At 39.2% G+C, this 21,662-nt stretch overlaps 1 protein-coding gene across 6 annotated transcripts in view; it reads right to left on the bottom strand.

Moving 5' to 3' along the window:
• Nucleotides 1-21,662, bottom strand: part of ubr5 (ubiquitin protein ligase E3 component n-recognin 5) — a 155,367-nt gene that overhangs the window by 91,657 nt on the left and 42,048 nt on the right. For 4 of the 6 annotated variants that reach the window (XM_041189352.1, XM_041189353.1, XM_041189356.1 and 1 more), the window contains 10 exons: nucleotides 16,154-16,313; nucleotides 15,338-15,487; nucleotides 11,739-11,950; nucleotides 10,452-10,568; nucleotides 10,235-10,345; nucleotides 8,745-8,899; nucleotides 4,308-4,425; nucleotides 3,800-3,984; nucleotides 1,741-1,850; nucleotides 37-149 (listed from right to left, as the gene is read on the bottom strand). In XM_041189352.1, the coding sequence (XP_041045286.1) occupies nucleotides 37-149; nucleotides 1,741-1,850; nucleotides 3,800-3,984; nucleotides 4,308-4,425; nucleotides 8,745-8,899; nucleotides 10,235-10,345; nucleotides 10,452-10,568; nucleotides 11,739-11,950; nucleotides 15,338-15,487; nucleotides 16,154-16,313 (1,431 nt within the window). The remainder of the gene's footprint in view (nucleotides 1-36; nucleotides 150-1,740; nucleotides 1,851-3,799; nucleotides 3,985-4,307; nucleotides 4,426-8,744; nucleotides 8,900-10,234; nucleotides 10,346-10,451; nucleotides 10,569-11,738; nucleotides 11,951-15,337; nucleotides 15,488-16,153; nucleotides 16,314-21,662) is intronic. The other 2 variants (XM_041189354.1, XM_041189358.1) reach the window with 1 other exon arrangement.

Here is a 21,662-nt window from a genome sequence, read left to right as displayed (position 1 = left end):
TGTTGCAACACCAAACATATTTGTGAAGTTTCATACCTTCCCCACTGGTACATTTTTAACATCTTCAACAAATACCACTTCTCTAAGTGGCCACTGCTCTTCATTTACTTTCTCTTCCTCTTTAGGTGCTGGAGTGGAACGTCTGCGCTCTGTATTAAAAGAAAGTTAACCAATCATACCTAAGCAGTTATAAGGTGGTACAACTGACCTATATATAAACAGAAAATGTTGGGAAAACTCAGCAGAGAGAGAAACAGAGTTAACATTTAGAGTCCGTATGACTCTTCTTCAGAGCTAAAGGGAAGTAGAAATGTGATGGATATTATACTGTTTAAGATGGGGGTGGAGCAGATGCAGCAAAATAGAAGGTCAGGGATAGGTGCAAGCTCAGAAGAGACTGACAAAGATGTCATGGACACAAGACAAAGGGAGTGTTAATGACAGTATTAAAGACTAAAGAAGATGCTGATAGTGGCATAAAGGTAAGACGGCAGAAGGTGTTAATAGCAGAACAGGGGTCAGCGCTTTATGAAAGTGCAACATAGAAACAAGTGACAGATGACCCTATGGGCTTGGGGGGGTGGGGGGGGGGGGGTTGATTGGGGAAGGAGGATAAAAAGAAACAAAAAGATGAATAAATTAACAAAAATAAACAAATTTTTTAAAGTAAATAAATAAAAATGTAAAAATTGCATTTAAAAAAGGGGTAAAGATGGAGGAGAGAGCTCATGGTCTGAAGTTACTGAACTCAATGTTAAGTCCCAGAGGCTGTAACATGCTTAATTGCAAGGTGCTGTCCCTCCGGTTTGCACTGTGCTGGAACATTGTAGCAGGCCAAGACGGGTATGTGGGCACGAGAGCAAGATGGTGTGTTGAAATGGCAAGTGACAGGAAGACCTGGGTCACGCCTGCAGACTGAGCAAAGGCGTTCCGCAAAGCTATCTGCATCTAGTCTCCCCAATATAGAGGCGAATACTGTAGACCAAATTGAAGGATGCGCAGGTGAAGCGCTGCTTCACATGAAAGGAGTGTTTGGGGCCTTGGATGATGAGGAGGAAGGAGTTAAAGGGACAGGTGGGGAGGTGGGGCGAGGGGAAGATATGTTTGGTGGTGGCATTATGCTGGAGTTGGTGGAGGATGATCCTTTGGATGTTGAGAGGCTGGAGGGGTGAAAAGTGAGGACAAAGCAAACCTTATCATGGTTCTTGGGGGGAGGGGATAGGGAGAGGGCAGAGGTGCAGGAAATGGGTCGGACACTATTGAGGGCTCTGTCAACCACGGCGAGGGGTTAAGGAAAAAGGAAGACATGTCAGAAGCACTGTTTTGGAAGGTAGCATCATCAGAACAGATGCAGTGGAGCCAGAGGAACTAGGAGATTGGGGTGGAGTCCTTACAGTAAGACCTGTAGTGGAGGTCGGTGGGCTTGTAATGATACATAACTCATTAGTACTAAAGAAATGAAACACTATCTGCTGCTTCTATTTATAATCATCGAATCTTACAGCACAGAAGGCCATCTGGCCCATTGTGTCTGTGCAAGCTCTTGGAAAGAACTATCCAATTATTTCTACTGTTTTACCCATAGCCTTGCAATTTTGTTCCCTGAAAATATTTATCCAACTCCCTTTCAAAAATTACCACTGAATCTGTTTCGACCATCCCTTCGGACACTGCATTTCAGATCATAACTGATCTCCTGAAAACAGGGAAATTACAGAATCTCTCTTTTGAAATACTTACTATAAGGTAGTGATGCACTACTAGCAATAGAGGATGCATCACTGCAAGTGGATGCTGGAGATGGTGGTGGTCCCATCTCGGTCTTCACAGATTCTTGTTTGCTCTCAGTCCTGTACCAGAAAAATGACATTATCTACATATTTCAAAACAAAGATGTAGGTTATTCCACCATGAAGTTACAACAAGTAAAACTAATTCTGAACAGCTCATTCAGATATGGACAAATGAAAATCAAAGATGAATCATTTTAAATAAATTGCTTCAACCCTTAATTAAAAACCCACTGTTAATCCAGAATCCATCTGTGTTGTTATTCCAAAATAAATTGTTATTTCTTTTCTTCATACAAAGACATGCTCTCGATATTACAAGTTCATCAGGGAACACCCAGAATGTGGTTGAGCATGTTGATTTAACAGTCGATCAGAAGTGAATTTAAGATACTTATGCACGATTTTAAATCTTGGTGAACATCAGGCATTTTACTTCGATAAAGCTTGTCCTCAAGTTGAGAAATAATGCACTGAATTTTGAAACAGAAATAGAAATGAGGCCAACAGCATACACCTTTAGTCAACTAGAAATTGGACAGCAACTTCCAGCAATCGCACATGCAGTTAAATGAGAAAGTGCCCTTGGTGTGACATTCCAAAGCTTCCCAAAAAAGCATCTCACTCTCTGACTCACGATTCAAGCGCTTTGGGCAGGGAGAGTTTGAGACTGTTGTACTTACCTGATATGTGTGCACTAAACTCACCATAAAAATGTTAGTAATTGTTCATTCCAGTGCGGTACATATTTAAAGGAACGGTAATCCTTAATTACTACCAAATAACCCCTCTAGTCTTGAAAATTAACTTTCACAATGTCTAGTTCCTTTAGATTTTACTTGCTATTGGAGTTTTTAAAAAATAAAATGTAAACCCTTTCTTTGCCTTGTTTATCTATCTTTCTTAATCCAATCTTTTTCCTCCCTTTTCTGTAACTGATTTGAGATCAAATTTAATATTCTAACAGACACCCTGGCTTAAGACTCTGCACAACGAATGATTCTTCAATTTATGTTGCTTTTCCTGCCCACACAAGTTTCAGCTGCTCTGCAGAGGGGATGTTGCTTTTTGTGTTTCTGCTTTACACTGAGCCTTAGTGCAAAGCCCTATAGAAAGTTAATGGGTAAGTACAACAAATGACTGGTTCTGTTCAGAGCAAAATTTGGCCCAAAATTCTCAAAGGAGAGTAACATCATGTTTTGAACTAACTAAATTTAATAGCTGATACCAAGTACAGCTAAAACGGATTCAATTTTGTCTGTTGAGCAAGCATGGGACAAGAACATGATTGTAACAATTAATCTTTTATCTCATGGCAAGGAGGAGGGTAAGAGTAATCAAGAGAGAAAAGGCATAGTCCCTGATGCTGTAAAGAAAAATCCAGAGGGAGCATGTACTGACAATCTCTAAGAATAAAGACTTCAATCTAAAAATTGTGCCTTTCAAGTTAAAAGTTCTCAGATAGCATGAGCGTTGAAATCTTTCATCTGGTGGATGGTATCTCTGGTAAAGAAGCATTTCCTCAGTACTGCACTGAAGTGCTATCCTTGGTATGTGTTCAAACTCTGGTGCGTGGATTGAACTCACAACCGTTTAACTTCAAAGCATGAATGCTACCAAATAAACTAAGCTGATTAGTAGCAATAATATAATTAATAATTACATTTGCTGTCTTTTAAAAATATTGTAATTTTTCTTCTACAACATTTTGCATTTAATAAAAGTCATCACATATAAAATTAGTGTAGGGTTTACAAGTTATTTTAGCAAGACACATTTGACCATGTTTTAGATTAATGAGTATGATGACTCAATGATACACTGCACTTCAAAATGAATATGTAGAATTAACCAAGCAAATTGCTTTCACCCAATTAGCACATTGTCAGTATATTGTAGCTCAATCTACACAAAGGGACTGCATACATAGGAGGTGAATTAAGGGCATTACATATATTCAGCCAAAAACATTTCAAGTACAAACAAGGTATAGCATTACAAAGACTTACTTATTTTCAGTGCTCTTGGACAATTTTTCTAAGTTTTTCAAACTTTCTGGTGATCGCAGCTGGAATCGACAGCTGTCGTTCATATTCCAAACTGACTCCATCAATACACCAACTTTTGGAATGCCAGCACTAATGGAAAAAGCTACTGCTCCAGCATGGTAAAGTGGATTATTTCTCAAACAAACCTAATGGAATAAAATTACATTTCCTGACTTGGCAGTTTAGACAACTAATTGACCCAATTTAACTTATTCAGCTTTTGCACATTTAAAATTGAAATTAATCTTTCAATTTGAATGCTTAAGTGGAATCATCGGCATAAAAGTACAATGCAAGTTAATCTGATTTAAAATATCTCTTCCCTCTTTCCTACAATACAATCACATTATTCAATTAATACCTTAACAAAATTAAAGGACATTGGAGGCTCATTTTGCATCATTCTAGATTATTAACAGAGTTATGGTTTTACAATTTATTTAACAAGCACAAAAATGGTTCTCCTGACCTGCGTTCCAACGGTGATATTGGGCATTGATGAAATGCCTGCATTGGACTTTGGTTTTTTGTTTTTGGCTCTTGCCTTCTCAAGCATCTTCTTCCGTTGGCTGAAAGGCACTACTCCCCTAAGAGGGGAAAAAAAGTCACCTGATTCAGCAAATTGAGTTAAAAAGTAGTTCATTATTACACTTGAGAACTGTTCAAAAGACTTGAAGTACATATTTTAAATGAACATGGAATGATAAGTATCCTGAATGACTTAATTTCCGTGAATGAATCAGATGACTGCCTTCCCCGTAAGAGATTACAATTTGGAGGGCAAGAAAACATATATGAAAGAACATCATAAGGCTTCTAGGTTGGCAGAGTGCATAGGGAGGGCAAATTTTCTGTCACATCCTAACAAATACTGTAAGTGAATCATTAAATAGACAAGTTATGAGTGAATGGAGTGTGGCTCCAATCCATAAAATTAACGGAAGATAAACTAGAATTACAGGGCAGTTAGTTTGGCATCAATACAAAGTAAAATAGAAAGTATCTTGACAGAGAGCAATGAGATGTTAGGTGCTGCATAAGAACATAACAGATAGGAGCAACAGTAGGCCATTTGGCCCTTCAAGCTTCCTCAGTTATTCAATGAAATTATGGCTGATCTGATCATGGTCTAAACTCCATTTGCCTGTCCGGTCCCCATAACCCTGGACTCACTTGTAGATAAAAATCTGTCTAATTCAGCCTTGAAATGTTCAATTACCTAGCCTCCACTGATTTCTGGTAGAGAGAATTCCTAAGATTAACAACCCGCTAAGAGAAGAAATTCCTTCTCATCTCAGTCTTAAATGGAAAATCCCTCACTCTGAAATTACACCCCCATTTCTAGATTCCTCCATGAGGGGAAACATCCTCTCAGCATCTACCCTATCAAGCCCCCTCAGAAACCTACATGCTTTAATAAGATCATCTCTCACTCTTCAAAATGCCAATGGGTATATGCCTAACCTGCTCAACTTTTTCTCAAAAAACATTAATGGGTCTTTTTCAGGTTGGAAAGATGTAACTAGCGGAGTGCCACAAGGATCAGTCCTAGGATCTCAATTATTTAATATCTATGTTAATGACTTGGAGGAGGGGGGCAGAGTGTAATGTATCCAAATTTGTTGATGATACAAAAATAGGTGGGAGGGCATGTTGTGATGAGGACATAAGGAATCTACAAGGAGGTGTAGGCAGGTTGAGCAAGAGGGCAAAAACTTAGCAGATGGAGTTTAACGTAGGAGAGTGTGAGGTCATGCACTTTGGTAGAAAAAAATCAAAAGGCAGGCTATTATTTAAAATGGAGAGACTCTAAAAAAAAGTGCAGCACAGAGGGATCTGAAATACAAAAGTTAGCATGCAGGTGCAGCAAGTAATTAAGGAGGCAAATGGAATTTGGGCCTGTATTGCCAGGGGGTTGGAGTTTAAAAGAAGGGAAGTATTGTTACAAATGTACAGGGCGTTGGTGAGGCTGCACCTGGAGTACTCTATACAGTTTTGGTCCCCATATTTAAGAAAGGATACACTGGCATTGAAGGCAGTTCAAAAGAGATTCACTAGGCTGATTCCTGGGATGAAGGGGTTGATCTTATCAAGAACGGATAAACAGGTTACGCCTTTATTCATTAATTTAGAAGAATGAGGGGTGATCTTATTGAAACGTACAAGATCTGAGGGGAGTTGACAGGGTAGATGTTGAGAAGATGTTACCACTAGCGGGGGAATCTCGAACTAGGGGGCATAGTTACAGAATAAGGGGACACTCATTTAAAACTGAGGTGCAAAGCAACTTCCCTCTGAGAGAAGTAGTGAATGTCTGGAATTCTCTATCTCAGAGTTGTGGAGGCTAGATCACTGAAAGTACTTAAAAAGGAGATAAACAGATTTTTGAAATATCAAGGAGTTGAGGGTTATGCGGAATTGGCACGAAAGAGGAGCTGAGGCCTGTGGCAGATCAGCCATGACCTTATTCAATGGCAGGGCAGGCTTGAGGGGCCGAGTGGCCTGCTCTATGTTATGCTCCTTCATTCCAAGAATTAGCCTAGCGATCTTTCTCTGAACCGCCTCCAATGCAAGTATACCCATCCTTAAATAAGGAAACCAAAACTGCCCACAGTACCATGGGTGTGATTTCACCATCGCCATGCACAGTTGTAGCAAGACTTCCCTACTTTTATACTCCATACCTTTACAAAGAAGGTCAACATTCTATTTGCCTAATTACTTGGAGAACCTGCAAGCTCACTTTCGTGATTCACTTATGAAGACACCCAGGTTCCCTTGCCCTGTAGCATTCTGTAGTCACTAGGTATGTAAATTGGCTGCTGCAGTTTCCTACATTGTAACAGTGATTACACAATAGTACTTTTTTGGCTGTGAAGCACATTGAAAGCACTTGACAGTAAAATACAGGATATGAATGGAATTGGGATTCATACTGAGTTGAGATAGTGTTATTAGGCCAATTCTTGAATATTGAGGGCTGAGTTATGAGGAAAAAATTGGGATAACTTGGATTTTGCTCAAGAGGATGGGAGGATTAAGTGAATGGAAAAATCACGTTCACTAATTTGGACAGTTTAAAGAGTAAAGAGTGGTGCCAATCAAGAGGGCTGCTTTATCTTGGACTGTGTCGTGGGAGCTGCACTCATACTGGCAAGTGGGGAGCATTCCATCACACTCCTGATTTGTGCCTTGGAGATGATGGACAGGCTTTGGGGAGTCAGGAGATGAGTTACTCACCGCAGGATTCCTGGCCTCTAACCTGCTCTTGTAGCCACAACGTATTTATATGGCTAGTCCAGTTCAGTTTCTGATCAATGGTAACCCCCAGGATGTTGATAGTGGGGGATTCAACGATGGCATTGCCATTGAAGGTCAAGGGGCGATGGTTAGACTCCCTCTTGTTGGAAATGGTCATTGCCTGGCACTTGTATGGCTTGAATGTTACTTGCCTGACCTGGATATTCCCCAGGTCCATGCTGCATTTGGACATGGACTGTTGCAGTATCTGAGGAGTCACGAATGGTGATGAACATTGTGCCATCCATCATCAGCGAACATCCCCACTTCTGACTTTATGATGGAAGGAAGGTCATCGATGAAGCAGCTGAAGATGGTTGGGCCTCGGACACTACCTGAGGAACTCCTGCAGTCATGCACTGGAGTTGAGATGACTGACCTCCAACAACAACAACCACCTTCCTTTGTGCTAGGTATGACTCCAAGCAGTGGAGACCACCCCCCCCAACCCACCCACCCACCGATTCCCATTGACTCCCATTTTGCTAGGACTCCTTGATGCCACACTCGGTCAAATGCAGCCTTGATGTCAAGGGCAGTAACTCTCACCTCATATGATCCTTGAATTTCATGTTTGGTTCGAGGGTGAGAAGGGTGCATCTAAGGCTAGTGTCTTACACATAAATAAAGGCAATTACAAAAGTATGAGGACTGAATTGGGCGGGGGTGCGGTGGGGGGGCTCAAGTAGAATGGGAAAATAGATTAAAAGGTAAGATGGCAGAAAAGCCATGGCAACCATAAGGAGATAGTTCATAGCTCTCAACAAAAAATTATTGCATTTAGCAAAAAGATGCTATGAGAAGGATGCGCCACCCTGGCTAAGGAAGTTAAGGATAGAATCAAATTGAAAGAAAAGTCAACATGATTTTGTGAAAGGGAAATCATGTTTGACAAATTTATTAGAGTTCCTTGAGGATGTAACAAGCAGAGTGGATAAAGGGGAACCAGTGTATTTGGATCTCCAAAAGGCATTAGGTGCCACATAAAAGGTTACTGCACCAGATAAGAATTCATGGTATTGGGGATGATATATTAGCATGGATAAAGGATTGGCTAGCTAACAGCAAATAGAGATTATAGATAAATTAGTAATTTTCAGGTTGGCCAACTGTAACCAGTTGAGTGCCACAGGGATCAGTGCTGGGACCTCAACTATTTACAATATATATTAATGACTTGGGTGAAGGGCCAGATTGTTGCCAACATTAGAAGAAAGAAAGGAGCTGTAATGATGAAACGGGGAGAGAACACTGACAAGACTGTTCTTGCATGATACGAACATCTGGAGTGTCCAGAATGGTTGATTGTGAAGTATTCATTTGTGCACAGAACTTGTTTGAACATTAACTTTCTTAGTCAAGCTTAGGTAGCTTGCAAGAATAAAATATTGGCCAGCTCCTGGAGCATCATGATCGCTATTTTCCCATTTAAGACATTTGGGAAAGTTTTTTTAAAAAACACAACAATCCATTTAAACAGAATCCAATGTCAAAACAGTGACAAGGAAAGCTGATAAGCTGCATGTTATTATTTAATTGACTAACCAAAGCCAATATACATACTTGGCCAATATGGTGATATTTTTAAAATGCATTCAACACTTACCACCAATAGAGGCTATTTTCCAGTTGGACACATGTATATAGGGCACAACAATGCAAAGATATGATCTTTTCTCCTTGCAACTCTGGAAAAATTTGGGCACTGTGCTCCAGTTTAGAAGCTACAGAACATAATGTCTCGTCTACCCATGTGGCAACCTAAGACAAAGTACAAGCATATATTGCAGTCATGTTGATTAAGCAATTTATAGCCTCCCATTGTACAATTAAGAAATGCCCCATCAAGTACACCCACATACAGGATTTGCTTGGCTCCCAAAATTTTGATGCACACGAAGATATTTGTTGCACTAATATATCACAACTGTAGATGTTGCAACAGCCCCCTAAAATACACAGGTTTTCCATATCACTGGAAACAACTAATAGTTAACTTTATTATTCATCTAAGTGTGTAGCTCCATTTGCCAGTGACTAAAGGCACCTTCCAATGTAGCACTAAACTACAAAGGCCAGAATGTACCAGAAGTCAGTACAGGTCTATGCGCTCTGGCTAAGTGCAGCCTAGGTAGTGGTTAGGGTGCCATAACTGACCACAATCAACAGGGTAGATGCTTCATACTTGATTGCTAACCAGCGGCCCTGGTCAGAAAGTATGCATGCCCGGATAGACAATAAGATGAGGTATAGCTGTGGTATTCTCCAGAGTCAAATAGCCTCCCAATGCAATGTACACATAAAAAATTATCCAATTGATTACAATCACCCATAAATCCATATACAGCCCAGGCAAGAATTAGCGCCTTCAGGTAGGAAAAGAAAAAAATTGGCAAAAAAAATGCCAACTTAAATAACTAATAAATATGAAGTGGCTTAAGTACTATTACACAACTCAAATCAGTTACATAGAACAGGAACTATTACACATTACGTGCACATCATGTCCCAGGCTGTCACTCTCAACCCGCTAGCACAATGAATCCGGCTTCACCAGATCTCTGCTGAGTCAGCATATGAAATCTTTTACTAAAGCAAATTGCTGTGTGGAAATAGAGAACATATTGTGGCAACTCAATCCAACATTATAAGCATACCCTGCTGACAAAGCAATGGATAATAGCTATGGGGGGTGGGGGGGAAAGAGTGTGTGTAGAGAAGGCATTTAAGGGAGGAAATAAAAAGGTAAGAGTCCGAGCAAATAGAATTGAAAACAACACTTCCATTTTCAGAAGGTGCTTAGAACAACCAGATGAAATACACTTCTAACTTCGAGATGATACACCAATTTAAAATAAATCAGAAGAAATTTAAGCAGTGATTATCTTCATCCATCTTTAGGTAGTTATTTCAGAAGCACAGCTAAATCATTAACTACCAAACCACAGAACATCCCAGGTTAATTATTTAAACCCAGATCTGTATACAAGACTAGTTTAAAATTATTAAAAGCATGCAAGGAACTAATCCGAGAGTCGGTGATAGTTTGAAACAAACTTGATCAAATTCTGCTTGTAAAATTTCAATTATACTTACTTTGCTGTTCTCTGTCGTAACTGTTGCTCTAATACTATTGGCAGCCAGAAGGACAATCTTCTCATTGGTTAAACTTAACTGTGTGGTTCGAGGATGGTGCACAGAGGGATTCTTTAGGGTATGAAAAAGATTTTAAAATTTAGTTAGCACAAACAACAATATGCCATTAGGCAAGAGGTCAGAGGCAAAGTGCAACAAAAATTAAAACTTTTCATACCTGTGTATTTCTATAAGGTTCGGATTCATTCCACTTCCACTGATACAATTCACCTTTACTGCTTACAGCTATAAGCTCCGAGTACAGGGCTCCAATTGCTACAAATTTGGTACCATCCTGGAAAAAAAAAAGACAGGATTTGAAATGTTCTTGGACTTGGTTCAACTACTCTACAGAATCAACTTTTGTAGCAAGGTTTGTTCCAATCATTGTTGTACATCATCTGACCTACCTGGCAATCTTGTTTAACATATGCTTGCATGATTCAGATCAAAACGAAACACTACATATTTTAGAGGCAGAAGAGCTATATCAAATTAAATATTTGCCTCTATTGCAGCTAACAATAAGGAAGGCAGATGTCAGCCATAACGAAACCAATCCAGTCTCGTATTAATACTTCAGTCAGTTGTCCTCAAAGTTTTCCTGAAACTAATGGGCCATACCAGAGATCCAAAGCATTCTCAAAAAAAATTATGTCTCCCCCAAGCTCCCAGAGAAAGAAATGTTGAAAGTGCAATGATAGCCATAGCAAAATGAATGTGCATTCAACCTTTCCAATCTATTCAGTTGCTTCTATCACTGTTCCACTACAAGCAAAATTGTTTAACTTATTGCCCACCTCAAATTAGGATGAACAGCAACAGTAGGATCCTTTTAAAAATTAACCATTACAAATAAAGATAATTTCTATGTTCCAACCAATTTTGTGATACTAATTTTTTTTTAGAAAATAAGCATTAACATTTTGTGATACTGGCTGGTTGAACACTCGGAGCTACCTGAATATACAGGCTTGCCATGCTGCACATTTTCAACTTTGGCCTTCCAGTGACTCAAGCTGTGCAGTGCAATTAGGCGCAAACTAGCTGAAATCAAACTTAACAAATGTTGAATTTTGTATTACTTTAGCTTTGCATCAATTGTAATATGACCAAGTTTTAAATAATGAAAACTTAAAACATCAGGAAGATTACTTGACAGTCGAATGCCAGTGAGTATAGCTCTATGCTGGTACGCTCAATTTCCCTCAACTAGCATGTGACATCAAGCCAGAAGTAAGGTGCCAGCTATGTTTCAAACTAATGCTGTTTATGAGACTAATAACTATCACGTTTGAAATGACTTCAGCTTCTTGGTCCAGTCATAAATCTCTTTTGGTCAGATTGATTGTGCTTTTATTTTTTAAAAATTGTTCACAAATTTAAAACTGTTACTGAATCACAGTGCTACTTCCAAAACCTAGTATTTAGCTTCAGTCAACCAATGTTTTTTTTTAAAACTCACCCGATCAGGCCACCACTGCAGTTCCTCTCCCAAGGAGACAGGGCTTTGGACCGGAAGGCTTTTCTTATCCAAGCTCGATTCACCTTCTCTGCTTGTGGAGCCTCGTTCATTATCAAATGAGGAACCATCAAGCCATCTCCTTTCACGTAAACGTAAAACTGACTCTCGTTCACGCAACAGATCGGAGTCTCTCTCTAAGGGAAGAAGGAGAACTGGTATGCAATGGGGTCACACCAGTGGAATAAAAATAAGCCAATCTCTAGGAAAACCCTCCACAGTACAACTAAAAGCAGTGTTACACAAAACAAGTGCGTAACAACTCTGCACTAAGCCAAATCAAATATGAAGACTACTACTGAAAGGAAAAGTCTTTTCTAATGTATATTAACCCCGATTATTCTCTCCCCACCCAAAATAAAATCTCATTTTAGGCCCAGCCAATTTACCTGCCATTCTCTGTCAATAGGACAGGCAGCCAACTGTTTGTCAGGATAATGTCAGCGCTTACTTGTATATGACTGCTAGAAGGTGTTCAAGAGCATGGAAGCTGACGTTGTCCAGAACTCCCTCATTTCTTGGAAGGAAGACCCTCAATTCCACTCAAACTCACCCCCCACCTTTCTATTTCAGGCACAAGTATTTAATTTAATTTCAGCTTTGAATGCAAGATTACAAAAGTGAATGCCAAAATGAAAAATTTAACATTTTGAAAATATCTACAGTACAAAGTATTGCATCTTCTTGAAGTTTGAACAACATATCACAGCAAACTGCATATTTTTTCTTGTTTTGCACATCCATAGACACCATTTATCTTGAATCAGTTTTTGTTGCACGTCCCATTATTTTCTTCATCAAGGAAACAGCATCTTCAACTTTGGAACCAGATCACTCAAGTTTTTACAAGATGCCACTTGTGCATTTTAGACTAAAGTGGCAAAATGGGCAGAAATAATGTGTCCAATACCTTTCAGTCCTGGGACTCTACATATATGTAGCAATGCAGACCAAAACCAAATATACTGATTCATGACCGTCCAGCTGTCACTGTATAAATGTCACTACATTAATTGCAGTAATGGTTGATTTGTAACATGAAATAAACATGCAACTAACAATACTTGAAATTTCAGTTCTGCAATGATTTGAATTTATCAAGCCTATTCTTCCTACACCTTATAACCATGAACATATCATTTTTAAAACAGCAAGAACACTTCAGGTAAATTGAAGAGACCATTAAAGATTAAGGAAGGGCCAGATTGTTTTGGAAGAAGGTATAAGGTATATGGAGATAATGGCAGCATTATCTGTGTTTACAGTGGTTCAACTGCTAGTCTCCAAAGTCCCCGGAAGATGTTAGAATGTTGGGTTGTAAATAGCTATTCTTTTAAATTGTCAATTTACTTCCAAGATAGAATAGAACTGGGGTCTAAAGAATAGCTAATCAGCATTTCTAGCTGGATACAAGGCCCATGTGCTTCACATTGCCATGGAGATGAGCTTTAGGAGGGGAAGGGTTTCTAAGGTAGAAAGACTCAGATACTGGGAGATCTGGGAGAGCAAGCAGCTACTGGCCAAAAGTCTCTATGGTTCACTACGCAGGAACGTGGAGTGGAGCTCGCACTCAAATTGAATAAGCTAAATTCATGAGGATTTGAAACGAGGCTGGAAGTTGTGCCTAGCTTACGCTGGAGGCGGAATCTGCAAGAAAAACCTTCATTATGGAAGACAGTTCTGGGGTTAAAAGATACCAGGCTGAGAAAGGCAAGAATGGGAGTAAAACTTCAGGAGCTAAAAACGTCTACTTTACAGGTGTCGATTACGCTGCTTGTGAACTGAGTTTTTTTTGGTTGTGTTAAAATTAAAAGTGGAAATTTTTGTTCTGTAATTTAAAGTATAAGTTTCCTACAAAAATAGCGTTTAGCAAATAGCATTTTTAATCTGTTTGATATGGTAAATGTCTTCAATTATGATGTTGCCCTATCGACTGGAAGTCTGAATTCTTTTTTTCAAAAACTTATTGGTCTCTACAGGGATCATTATTAAACCACATCAAGTATTACAGTTGCTAAGTCTTCAGTATACTAATATGACCAATCTTAAGAGTTACCCAACTTTAGATGTATTCATAATCAATTTGTACTGACTTTGTTAAAATGGTGATTTTTGTTAGGATCAAGACGTTTAGTTTAACAAACAGCCTTTAGGTGCGCACAGGCTGCATTTGATGCCATGTAACATTACACCAACATAACTGCAAAAAGCTTGTACATTTAACTTAAGAACCGTCTAAAAATATTTAGAACATTAAAACAATTAAGTGTACAAGTTTCTGTAAATTAGAATTTTGTCCTCGCTTACAGTTGCTACTATAAGACAAAGCATACTATTTGTCCTTTTACAATACCTTGGTCAGGCATCAGTTGGAATAAAGAATCCAGTCTTGGTCATCTCATAGTGGAGTGATATTGACACTTTGAAAAGGGTACAGAGAAAGGCTACTGAATTAATTCCCAGCTTAAAGCTTCTTAGTTATCAAGATAGGCTAAATGAATTAGGGCTCTACATTTTAGAGAAGCATAGAGAAGTAAGTAGAGAAGGTGGTCAGATCAAATTTTGTAAGATGAATGGATGATTGTGTTTGAGTTCACAGTCTGCACCAACTTAAGTTAGGGAGGACCCAGGATCATAATTTTAAGTTATTCAAGTTTAGATGTCATGAATTGATTCTCTTCCCAAAGAATAGTATGTTCCAGATGTCCACTATACCAACTCACACAGCAGACTTTCTTTCACTGAATTCCCTTCATGCAGGAGCTGGATCAGTTTCTGGCTGGGGCAGAAATCACCCTACACAAAAGATAGGTATTGCATAGAATTATCAGGGCTGAAGTGATCTCCTGGCCTAGTTTTTAATCACTTGATGTTGCGATGGGGGAAAAAAAATCAATGAAGAATTTCACAACCTTTGCACCACCACTTCCCAAATTGGCCTAGGTTTTTCACCCATCCCAGAAGATAACATGGTTTTGGGTGGGGAGGAATGTTTACATAGGTATTACACTTCTGTTGGAAATGAACTAGGTGAGCCAGAGATCTTTTCCTGTCTGTCACTGTCCATTTGCTCACCTGAGAAATGCCAAGTTTTAAAATAAATACCAAATAACTATAAACTGCAACTAGTAAATAAAGCAAACCACTTGAACATAGTTGTGACTTCTGTGTAAGTGTAGAAACATTGATAACGAAACACACTGAAACTGTCTACTCGCAATATCATGCAGAATGCTCAAGGATGAAAGGAGATTATTATGGGGGAAAATAATTCTCTTAAGTTTCTCTGGCAACAGTTTACCATGAAGGATTTTGAAAAACAAAGTGGCAAGACTTTTGTCTTGTACGTGCTATTGAGATATATCCAGCTCTATGGTTTGCCTATAACTTTATAGCTATCAAAGAAGCAATATTACACTAAAATTATTCACTACTCTTACCACCAGAAGCAAGTAAAATTATTTTTTGAAAGCACAGGACAAGGAGGAAAACACCTAGAAAGATATAGAAAAGCTTGTAAAATTATCTTGGCTTCAAAATACCTCTTGATGAGCCTAGTCTGGAGAGAGAAGAGCGACGGAAGGAAGGATAACCAAAATAGCTGATATCTTCAGAAAACATAGCATCAGCATCTATGATGACACTCGGATGTGCAGAATGGATATCTGCATCCAGTAATGACATAAGATCCTCTGAGAAGGGAACATAGCAATGTCAATAGTACAAAAGAAAAACCAAGAAAATTTGTTTAAAAAAAATTAAGATTGGCAACATCTGTTCCCTCCATAAAGAAAACAACTAACATCTGAAAACATGAATGGAGCACAAAGGATCTTTATCATACAAACTTTCTCCAGGAAAAAATTCTCATTACCGTAAACAATTTTAACAATAATACTTCAAATGATTAAGCATGAACAGCATTTCACACATTAAAATATAAGGTGTCCATCTTTGTTATTTGTAGAATCAGTAAAACAATTTTGAGAAAAGGGGAAATTATATCTGAAACATTGCAGTTATTTTACACACATTGAGCTATAGGCAGTAGCTTCAAACAAACACCTTTTGTCAGACAAACCACATATTAATATCTTTGGGGGGGGTGGTGGAAGTTGTGAGGGGGTCCAATTTACAGAACTTTTTTGAAACAGCAATTTACGATGCTTTTGAATTAATAGAAACATGGGATGGCACTTCAGGCTCTTTGATGTGCACTTTTGAGGCCTACAAAAACAAAAAATTGAACATGCTCCTCCAGGATATTCCTATTTTCTCACTTCACAAAATTGCAGGTCTGCTAACAACAGAAGAAAATAAAAATCTGAACCTGAAATCCCAGTATCAAGTTCACAAACCTCCAGGTAAATACGATTCACTCGCTGTGTCATCACCATCATCTCCATCTTCATCATCACGGCTAAGAAGATTATTTACAGCAAGGTTGACATCCAGATTAGTCCTCTGTAGTTCCCGAATAATAACACTTCTGGACTTGCCTTGCAATACAACTTGTGCCTATTTAAAATGAAAAAGCAAATGCTACTTAAGAACAGATTTAATTAGGTTTCTAAAGGAAAGTTAGGAAAATTCTGCATAGACTTTTGACAAGGACAGTTCCCTGAAGCAAGAAAAAAAGCAAAATACTGCAGGTGCTGGAAATCTAAAATAAGTACAGAAAATACTGGACAACCCTCAGAGATATCTGCATTGCTCTAATTCTGGCCTTTTGTTCATTTCCCAACTATAACTGCTCCGCCAGTGGCAACCATGCCTTCCGTTGCTTAGGCCCTAAGCTCTGGAATTTCTTCCCTATGCCTCTCTATCTTGTGTTTCTCCTTTAAGACATATTACTAAGTCTAGCTAACCTAATATCTCCTTATGGAGCTTGCCATTATACTTTGTTTTACAATGGTCCGGGAAGCACCTTTCATAGGACAAAGGTGCAATGTAAATACAAGATGTTGTTGTTGAAATACTCAGCAGGTTAGGCAGCATCTGTGCAGAGACAGAGTTAGTGTTTCAGGTAAATAATCTGAAGCATTATCTCCCTACATGGATACCGCCTGACTCGAGTATTCTCAGCATTTTGTGTTTTTATCGGTAAACTAAGAGTTGCCACCTTGTTTTCTCTATTTTCAATTAAGCAACAAATCAAGTGAAGGTGAAAAGCTAGAACTTTGATGTCCAGATATCAACTTTTATCTTTTAGTTATTTTAAGAAATTATGTACTGCATTTCCTATTCAGGATTATCAAAAAACAAGTTTGTAAACAGCTCAGTTATCCAACTGTCCATCTAACATGGCACGTAACCATTTTTAAAAAAAACACCCGAGATATGGGCATCACTGGCAATGCCAGCATTTACTGTCCTTCCAGAGATGCCTCAACAAGGTGATGAGGGCCTTTTATGGAACCGCAATACATATGAAGGTACTCTCACAATACTGTTAGGTAGGGAGATCCAGATTTGACACAGCGATGATAAAGGGTGTTCTTGAATGCTCCTAACAAGCTGCATCATGCCATTGGCAAACAATAAAAGTATGCATTCAAGCAACAGTTGAAAATATGCAAAGCCAAAAATGAACAATGCCCCTCTCTCAATTACACATGCATCTTTCAGACGTCTGTACTACTCATTTAGCCTAAAAATGCATCATGTTGCACTTGCATTACAGGATTACTCAACAATGTAGCTCATGTATTCTTGCTATTGGGGAATTTACCCTATTTACATTGAGAGACAGATTACATGGCATTGAAAAACCATGAGAAATGTATTCACAAACTTAGACATACACAGTTGTTCGAATTGCAGTTCATGACATTATTTTCAGACCTTTCTCATTAGCTGGGGAAGATCTAAAACAAGACAAATGAAATTAGCACTACTGGGCTTGGAGGACAGGGTGAGCCAGCAGTCAGAGGAGATGTAATCTTTTCCTCTCATTGAACCAGCAATAGTCACCTCATTGGGTTAACACCACATTTCCTTCACTGTCACTGGGTCAGAATACTGGAATTCCTTAATTGCAATGCGGGTGCACCTATACATATGGATTGCAGCAGCTCAAGACGGCAGCTCACCACCACCTTCTCAAGGGCAATTAGGAATCTGCTATAAATGCTGACCTAGCTAGCGATGGCCACATCCCAGGAAAGAACAAATCTTCAAAAAGCCTCCAGAGAAAACAGCAGCACTTCATTTATAGCACTACAGCTGAAGTCAGAGCCCCTCTCAAGCAAGAGTGGGTGTAAATTTTAAGTGCTTAATAATTAATTTCTGTTCCAGTTGCTGTGTGTGTTCTAAGAGCAGGTCACTTCCAGTTTACACAAGGATAACAGAATCTACAATGGAAAATTAGAAGGAAAACAGGATTGTCTAGTTCAAAGCAGCATTGAAAGTTCGAGGCATTTAGCACTTTGATATTATTTGGTTACTGCCACTCTCAGCTCAATTTAAATTTACTGTTAAATTACCACTAATTCAAAGTAATTTTGATTAACATACATATTCCATACTATTGCTCATAGGCAGGTGACAAATGTATGAAAAACTGCAGCAAAACAGCTAACCTATGGAGTGTATTACGGTCTTATAAAGCTTTTTCAAATGACCATTCTTAAAAGAGCCAGTGCACTGTTGGGGCTTTTTAACATTTAATTTTTAATTTAATATTTTGTTATTTCAAACTTTGAGCATTATTTGTCACCAATTACACCAAGCACTCTTATTTTTATTTACACAAAAATGCTAAGAATTTGAAATTATAACACTTCTCAGGACAATCTCAGGGCATCTGAAAACACTTTATTGTCAATGGTCCATTATCGAAATGTACACATTATCTTCAGTCCGGCAGCTGCAAGGGAAATGCCGTGAACAAAGCAGACCACTATATAGTGCCTTCATCAGTCTCACCAAGGCATGCTATCATGAACAGAGGCAGTCTATTTAAGCTGGAGAAATTGGTTGCCCACCAAAGCTGCTCAAAGTGATCTCCTCTCTCCATGACAACATGATGAGTAAGGTCAGATATGACAGGGCAATATTGGAAACCTTTGACATCCGCAGAGGGTTCAAACAGGATTATGTTCTGGCACTGACACCTTTTGCCACAATCTTCTGTTTGCTGCTGTCAGGTCATCTGGAGAGGGTGTCTATTTACATTCCAGAACCATTCAGCCCTGCTCACTTAAGATCCAAGACAAGTCGGTCTATACTGAATGCCGCACTAACATGCCATATGAAGGAACACCTGCAGCAGCAAATGGACGGACTATCATGCCTGTAAGAGAGTTTGGTTTCACCATCATCACCGAGATAAATGTCATGATCCAAGATGTTGCCATATCTATCGGTATTGACAATGTGATGCTGGAGGCTACTGATTGATTCACATATCCAGGCTCCACAAACACCAGCGTCTGTCACTTGATGCTGAAATCAACACATACATCATAAAAGCTGCAGCGGTGTTGCCCAAGCTAAGAAAGAGTGTGGAACAGCAAACTGACTGAGAACGCCAAACTGCAAGTCTACAACAGTGGTGAGACCTGGACAACATATGCTAAGCAGAGAAAACACTGAAAAGATTCCACTTTCACTGTCTCAGACATATCCTCTGCATCTCTTGGTAAGACAAGGTCATCAGCTCAGAGGTCCTGGAGCATGGTAATTCCATCAGCATACATTCATTGCTAAGCCAATGGTGTGCGCGCTGGCTGGGCAGTGTTCATCGAATGGATGATGGCCGTATACCCAAAGGCCACCTATACAGTGAATTGGCCTGTGCTTTCCCAAGTCATTCCCGTGCTACAAGGATGCCTACAAATGAGATATGAAGATGGCAGACACTGACAATTGGGAGACAGTCACTGATAGCCATGACCACTGGAGATTGACTGCTTGAAGAGCATTCGAAGAGGCTAGGGGATAAGAAAATCTCTGCTGGCTAAGAAGGGGGCCCAGAGATAACAGAGGCCAGTGAATCATGCCCCTTCTTAGCCCACTGTGTTCCTCTGCAGCAAACGTGGCAGAGACTGCCATGCCAAACTGGAGCTTCTGGGCCACACCAGGCAATCTTAACATAGAGTTGACCACCACGGAGCAAACCATTGTTTTATGAGATGGAAGGCTGCCACAAGTTGTTGTAGGAAATACATTAGCCAATTTGCAGACAAACAGAAATAAAATAATAATCAGAAAAACTATATCATGAAAGTTGGTTCAAGGTTAAATATTGGCCAAGGCACCAGGGCACGCTTGCCTCCTCCCCATCAAATAATGCCTGGAATCTTTTACATGCACTCAAATGGGGCCTTGGTTTAAATGTCTCATCCAAATGATAGCACCACCTGGAGTGCAGCACTCCCTCAGTAGTTCAGTGAAGTTTCAGCTGGACTGTACACTCAGGTCTCTGGGTGTACTTTACACAAATTCATTATTCAAAATTTTTGCATCACCAGGAAAGTACCAAATCAGTCTGTAGATGGCAGCAACAATGACCCAGTACCAGACTGTTACAAACATGTTTTCTGTCTGCAGTCCTAGCCACAGGGAAACAAAAGAGAATTACAAGTCCAGCAACAGGCAACTTTCAGAAACCTGTCGATACATTAACTTTAATAAAATGACAAAACTTTGAAAAGTGACTGCGTATTTTTCAGAGCGGGGCTTGTCCACCTGCTGACTAAAGCCCTGACATTTATTCAGCAGTGCAGTTTTACCAGCAAGTGGGAAAAACAGTGAGCAAACACCATGGGCACAGTTTAATAGATACTTGCACAATCAAGGCATTCGTTCTCCTGCAAGGATATTTTTATCCAAAAAACTAAACTGGGCACATGTACTTTACATAAATTCATTATTCAAAATTTTGTGCATCACCAGGAAAGTACCAAATCAGTCTGTAGATGGCAGCAACAATGACCCAGTACCAGACTGTTACAAACATGTTTTCTGTCTGCAGTCCTAGCCACAGGGAAACAAAAGAGAATTACAAGTCCAGCAACAGGCGACTTTCAGAAACCCGTCGATACACTAACTTTAATAAAATGTCAGCAACGATAGGAGAAATTGGGACCTAAATTATCCACTCCTTTGTCTGTTTGCACATATAATGGGTTGAAAGTCTTTGCACATGCCAATTATTATTTTAATTTTGTTTTAAAAAAGATTACAAGATTGCATGTTGCATATATATTAGTTAGGTCCATGACAAACACACCAGTAACATTGACAAAATATTTTCCACATCTTATGGAGAAGCCATAAGGACAGATTACACCAAGAGGCAGCATCTTATATCCTTCCTAGAATTTCAGGCACTAAATAGCTCTAAAATAAAATGGTAATTAAAAATATAAATGCATCATAATCTCAATACCAGTTGACAAAATTGAATCCAATTATTGCAAAAGAATTATTAGGTCAGCCAATTTATAAATCACAGTGCACAGCTCACATGTGGAATTTAATGCTTAATATCATATCCTTAGAATTTGTAGCTCAACATTTCAAATTGGCCATTGCTTTTAAGACCAAATTCTTTTGGCATTCTGTCCCAATCCCTGCTCATTCAGGTCTCATTCATCAAAATTTCTCATCAGTGCCCTCTAAGCTGCACAGATGAATAGCAATCTGGAAGGTACCGCACAGCGTACCAAATAGGCCCAACACAAAAATTAGAGGGAACATCAGTGCCAACCCAATTTAATTATTTAAGAACATAACTAGGAGCAGGAGTAGGCAATTCAACCCTTTGAGCCTGCTCTGCCATTCAATACGATCATAGCTGATCTCATTTCGGCCTCAACTCCAATTTCCCACCCTCCCCCCATAACCTTTCAACCTGCTATT

The sequence above is a fragment of the Carcharodon carcharias genome, chromosome 6, assembly GCF_017639515.1.
Source record: "Carcharodon carcharias isolate sCarCar2 chromosome 6, sCarCar2.pri, whole genome shotgun sequence".
Lineage (NCBI taxonomy): Eukaryota > Metazoa > Chordata > Chondrichthyes > Lamniformes > Lamnidae > Carcharodon > Carcharodon carcharias.
Note: the sequence above shows the minus strand (reverse complement) of the source record. Positions and strands in the feature narration are given on the sequence as shown.